This window comes from Pleurodeles waltl, chromosome 9, assembly GCF_031143425.1.
Source record: "Pleurodeles waltl isolate 20211129_DDA chromosome 9, aPleWal1.hap1.20221129, whole genome shotgun sequence".
Classification (NCBI taxonomy): Eukaryota; Metazoa; Chordata; class Amphibia; order Caudata; family Salamandridae; genus Pleurodeles; species Pleurodeles waltl.
This window is the reverse complement of record NC_090448.1, coordinates 906,711,416-906,717,761: the sequence shown is the minus strand read 5'-3', so window position 1 is coordinate 906,717,761 and position 6,346 is coordinate 906,711,416. Positions and strand designations below refer to the sequence as shown.

Here is a 6,346-nt window from a genome sequence, read left to right as displayed (position 1 = left end):
TGAATATTGGTTTTGTATAAATGCTATGCTCGGGGAACTCCGCTAAACTGTCAAACATACAATCTTGTCTACATCCAGAAACTTGGCCACCCAATGTGTACCACACTTGTAATGCGGGTCGGTGTTAAAGATGAGTGTTCGGGGTCTTTCGGGATCTATCTTCCCCGGTAGCCCGTCGCTAGGAAATACACCTAAAAAGTATTTCTTTATTTATGCCTGCTTAAGAAGTCACGCATCTGCACAGTGTCCATTTTACAGTCTTTTAATGATAGTGAAACATAATCTGGCAGGCGTGATTGACTTGGATGACGTTGTCGAATACAGAGAATACAATCATGTTCACGTTGGTAGCCAATGCTTGTGTAAAGCGTATTTCAGCTTTTAGATTTCCGTTTTTGATCAAGTTGTAGTGGTCACCATCTTCCATGTCAGGAGTCAGGTCGAACGCAAACAGCGTATAGCTGGTCCCATACCCCTCTCTCGATACAACGACTCCTGGGTCACGCAGGTGTTTCCCTGTTATCGAGACCTGACCGAGATTTTCCCTGACTAAATTGGATGTTCCAAAACTCGGGATGAACGGTTTTGCGGGAATAACAGCACCTTCGTGGACCAAAGCGGCATAGTTGATATCGTAGTGTTTGAAGTGGAAAGGGTTAGAGGTATAGAGTCCGCTAAAAGCTGTATTGTCCACAAACCTATGATGATGAGTTTCGGGAGTTGGCCCATAAATAGATTTTGTTGCTGTGTTAATCGAGTACCGGCAGGGATGCTGAATATCTTCAGAGCCACTCTTTCAATGGCGTACTTGGCGTTTGATAGTTGTAAAGCTTCAGGGTGGGCCAGTCTGACACTCGGTGACCGTTTTACTCTCTTTACAAACAGGTTTGCGGACAATATAACCAGTTTATACTGTTCCGCATCACCGCTAATAAGATGAAACACGCCCTTGTTGCAGTTGAGTTTGATCTTAAGATCGATACCATTGACAAGAAGCCTATCTTGGAAGAAAAGGTCTGAATGTACGCGCCCCAGGAGGTCAAACTGTCTACTGCCTGCGGCAAAGCTGTCTCTTTTTTTAAAACCATCATTGCCACCGTCCAAAGCCCTGTCCTTAAAATGCGCATGAGTATCTTTGTAGAATAGCCCCGGTGAAAACTGTGTGTTCAGGGCTTCTCGACTGTTATTTAGAATACTCTCTATGTAGGCCCTGTAGGCGTACATGTTATCACTTTGCGTGATGAGTAGATCGCCCATGTTAATGTCCACCTGATTAAACATGGTTGCGATGGGGTTGGCGATCGGCGCCACTTTAGCTTCGTCATCGATGTTGGCGCCGTTCGCTTTTGTTATTTTGCAGACGAGGTGCAGTAGTGTATTGTTGAGATCTAAATACATGTCCGTGGACCCAGACACAAAAAACTCTATGGGAGCCAGAGGCGTCAGAGTGGCTAGAGGCGATACTTCCATGAAAAAACTGTTCTCAATGCTGGTCTGTGTAGGCTTTAGAGAAAACAAATTTAGCTCAGATTTGGTGCATTCAACCGAGGCACAGTGTACGAAGGCCATGATAGGTGATTTAAAAAATATTCGCACTAGAGTGTGTTCTCTTCTTCTTGGAAGATCTCTTCCGTCTTATGACTCTTCTTTTGTGTGGACGTTTTGAAGAAGTCCTCCGTTTTTTATAGGTCATTGGCGCCTAGAAGCCCTTCTCTTCCTTTTAATACTGGCACACGCCTTGTACATCAACCCCGCTCCTTCTTGGGGCTGTTTGTTCATGCGCTCTGTGACAGCCGACGTTACAGACCCCACGACATCATGGGCTATGTTCGTAGCCGCAGCTTTAACGTGTGGTTTTGCAATTTCGAACCCTCTTCTCAAGAAAGGCATGGCTCTTCTAAACAAACTCCTAAAGAAGCCCCCCAATCTTGCCCCGTACATAACAAGGGCCCCTTGAAAGTATGGCGGCGATCCGCCATAGCCGGCCTGAACTCTATAATAGTCTCTGTACATAGAGGGTTCCCCGTATGTTTTAACGACGACCATCGCTACTGTCTAATAGTCACCGTCACGGCGCGGCCTTAAATGAAGCTTAACAATAACTTTCCTGTATTTAAAGGCCACAGGCTCTGACTGATCATCGTAGACCATGATGGTTATAGTGTCAAAATGTTTTTTAGAAACTGCCACGTAGTCTAATTTGTGATGTTGTATAACCATCGTGTAATTTTATCCCTTCACCGGGACCCCTCTCAACGACGGAGAATAACTATCCCATATCCTCTGAGGTTCAACGATGTCACTATACACGTAGAGTGTATAAAAGCATCCATTAATATCGGGACACGTAGGGTCTGGATCAACCTGTCTTTTCACATGTTGTACGGTCCCTAAAACCCTATGTAATTTACCCCAGCAGTTAAATACTGTACTGAGCTCCGGGGCTTCAAGAAACACTTTTCTTCTTACTTTATCTGACACTAGATTTATATTCGCATACTTTTCAATGCTACTTATGGCGTCGACCACCGATGTAACGGATGGGTAATAGCCGTGAGGAAATCCTACGTGGATGCTCACAGGGTCCTGCTCATGCTTTATATTAAATTTAGCCTTGTGCTTTGTAAATGTATTCCACGTTCTAGGGTACTGTATCTCCTTTAAGGCCACATCCAAGGACCCTTTCAGGTCCACCGGTTTAGCCAGGTTCACCGTATAATTAGAAATCTGATTGTCAGGGAACATGTGTTTCGAGGCGTTGGACGGTAGCGTAATATAAAAAGGTGCGGTCTCCATCTCAACGTATACAGTGCGACCTCACACACCGTGCAGCGAGCTGTCCAAAACCCAACTGGTAAATTTCTCTGGCCACCCTGCCATTCGACCAGTGCCTGTCTCCTAGCTCCGCTGCCTTTCCTTTTCAGAACCTTTTCAACCCTGTACACCCTGTCCGGATCGTAGTGCACCTTTTGCAATTCTTTTTTGTAAAAGACACCAGTTACCTTTTCCCCATCGTAGTTCTTCAACTTGTAAATTTACACCGCTTCTTTAAACTCTACACTTTCCACTATAAATATCTTGTCGCTAAATGTCTGTTGGTAGCCTTTGATAAAGATACCCTTCAACTTTGAAACCCTGACATGATCCCCTTCTTTTAAAGCCGGTTTCTTGACACGCGCCGCAAGACGACTCCCGTACACTGTTCTCCATACCATTAACGAATTATCCGCCGTTACCTCCAAGGGAGCCATTTTGATGGTCCTATGATAACTGGCGTTATAAACATCTATAAAAGCCTGTAGAACATCCACGTATCTGTAGATATTGTTGACTGAAATATCGCCACATCTTTGATTTTAAAGTTCTGTTAAAATGCTCTACGACTGCCGCTTTTACCTCTGTGTACATTACAAAATGTTGAACAGTGTACCGCTTTGATAATTTCTGAAAAGGCTTGTTTGAAAATTCTTTTCCGGCATCTATTTGTAGTTTTTGAGGTACTCGACCTCTCGCGAAGATAACTTTAAAGGCGGCGGTGACGCTGGTACCACTTTTATCGTTTAACGCTTCTGCATAGGCGTACTTGGACAATACGTCTATGACTGTTAATACATACATGGCACCATTGTTATGCTTTGCTAGATCTTGAAGACTGATTGTGTCAGCCTGCCATTGATAATCTAGCTGAGTGCTAATGACTGCGGCCCTCCTCTTAAAACGTCTCCTGGCCGGTTTGTGGAGTGAATACACCTCTTCCCCGATAACCAAGTCTTCACCCTTGATCAATTTACAGATTCATTTTCAACTTGAGCCCTTCTAAACAGAGCTTCGGCGCTTCCGAATCTTCCAACCCCTAGTGTATCGTAATAAAGCTTCCTTAAAACAGTCCCTGTCTTGCTGTCACACACCTCAACCACTATATGAAAGACGTTTGTTTTGTGTAAGGTCGATTTATTAAACATAAAAATGGTAACAGTACATAAACACTTTAGACTTTACAGTTTCCAGGCACGCATCAAAGCCATTGTCGAACACTTTTGAGGTCTTTTCATTACGTATACATAACACAACCTTGTTTACAGACATTATGGGGGGTCTGACAGTTAATAGACCTCAGCGTCACGTGTTTTGCTATTTTCATAGATACAAATTCCTTAGCGCTAGACACAACTGCCCTCTCACCCCTCATATAACTTTGCACACACAGGGTGCTGACACCGTTTAAAAGTTTGTACAGTTCTCGCTCAGACAGAGCAAAGCCCTTATCATTGAAATAATGTTCGGTAACATGCTCCAGGGTTTTGCATAATCCGCTCGGGTGTAGTCTTAAATCTAACGACCTTCGCTTGTACACACTCCGGTATTCAACACGCCCAAGGCGTCATGCTTTGCTCCGCCGTTTAGCTGCATACTCGGAACTGTCGCACTGTTTCGTATCTGATGGCTCACAAAACTGCATATGGCTCCACGTTAGAGGCTGTATTTCAGCTATTCTTTCTTTGAGCCAACGCGTATAACATTTTCGTAATACAAGCGTATCCGGGGGTAATTCATAGCCATCTTGCACGACATCGTTCTGACCCCTTCCTAAAAAAGTGAGTAGGTATGTCACGTTAAATAATACCACTACGATATGTTATCAAGTTGTCTCATCATTCTTAAAACAGTCTACAAGGGGCTAAAGCGTTCATTCTTCCGTTTTTAAAGTAAACATCACACATTCGTCTTTCTACGATCCTTTCTACCATACTTATGTCAACAGGAGCAGCCAGACTTTGAATACTTTCAAGCTTTGAGAGCAGATCGCACGCGTATCGGAGCTCACAGAGTGCTGTCGCCAAAACTTTAATCATATCAGGTTGAACATTTTTCTTTAAATTCGACATCCCGTGAACCCATCTTAACAGTTTATACATTTTGTACGGATCTAGCAAACTGCAGATGTGCCTGGTTATTCTTGGGTTGTACGACGGGTCTAGACATTCGTGACCCTCCTGGCCTACATCGTTAATTTTGTGGCCGTAACACAGGGCATAATAGTCACGTTTCACACAAGCGTTCACAACTGTCGCTGCAAAACCTTTAACAGCCCAGAAGTTGGTGTAGGGGATGCTCGGCATTTCCTTTTCAATGCTCGAGACATTGTAGGGACAAACACCATTCTTACACGGTTCGTTGCTTTGGCTCGTGGAATTTTCACTCTGATTTGAACAGCAAAAGCAATTAAAATTTACGGCGTTAACCTTTGGTTGCATCTCCTCCACAGCTCTTCTTTTGGCAGCTGACTCCTACGGTACAGAAGAAAGACAGCTATTAGTTAAGAATACATAAAATTCTGGTATACATGCTAATTGTCTATAGACAGTTCTTACTAACCTCAACACTTCCTCGAGACTCTGCGACCCCTCTTAAATCTTGAGAGCCAGCCAGTTCCATTGACGCATAACCAGAGTCTGAGCTCGGCTGCTGCACGACGACAGACTCAGGGGCCTGGGTCGCCAAAAACCCCAAGTCTTCATAAACAGGTGAATTATGCGGCTGCATAGCCTCTTCAAGATCTTCCATGTCAATATGGTTATTTCCATCCTCTACACCTCTACACAGGGCTTTGCTCCCACACCCATCACCCTTAATAGGTGATATCAACATAGGCACGTCCTTGAGGGGAAGCTTTTCAAACGGATTGTCCGGGTCCCCGTTAAACCCTGTAACATTGAAACAAGCATCTTTAGGGGTGCCCGGCAGCATGTCCTTGTCCAACGTCGAGGGCGAATGGTTTTTATATTTAACGAAAGTTGTCATGCCGCCTTCGGAGGACGCCCTTCTGTTGATGGGATTGTAGCTCTTCATATTGATGATCAAGGGCTCTTATTGACCAAGATACTCCAATACTCAACACTGCTCGCTTATGGGAACCTTATATACGGTTTAAGCGCTTGAAAGTGGGCGTACACATATTGCGTAAGCTGTTAGGGTTGTCATTTTTCACAACCCTTTGACAACCTGAACATGTCCGTTCACACAACCACACAAAGGCTCTTAGGGCTGTCAATCACACAGACATATGACAGGCACGGTGATTGATTGACAACCTAGGGGCAGGTCATACACGTCATTGCCTACGTCACTGCTTATGTCATCACGGGGCGTGGCACCTGTCAAAAATAGTTTGATGGAAGGTATCCCCTTATACTACTCATGTCTCTCGTATCTACTATCAGGGCGCAGTCTGTATCTATGCAACTTGGCCAGTTTATAAAAGATGCAATGCAATAATTTAAAATGTATAATCCTCAATCTACTGCTTGAGGTAATGCACTCAGTCTGTTGGCAACATTAAGACCAT

At 44.2% G+C, this 6,346-nt stretch overlaps 1 protein-coding gene across 1 annotated transcript; it reads right to left on the bottom strand.

The window, feature by feature from the left end:
• Positions 1 to 262: 262 nt before the first annotated feature.
• On the bottom strand, positions 263 to 2,796 carry LOC138259758 (uncharacterized protein F54H12.2-like). The gene is made up of 3 exons (XM_069207644.1): positions 2,470 to 2,796; positions 699 to 1,503; positions 263 to 603 (listed from the first exon to the last, which is right to left on the bottom strand). The coding sequence occupies exons 1-3, from the start codon at positions 2,794 to 2,796 to the stop codon at positions 263 to 265; spliced, it is 1,473 nt and encodes a 490-aa protein (XP_069063745.1).
• Between the last annotated feature and the right edge of the window lie 3,550 nt (positions 2,797 to 6,346).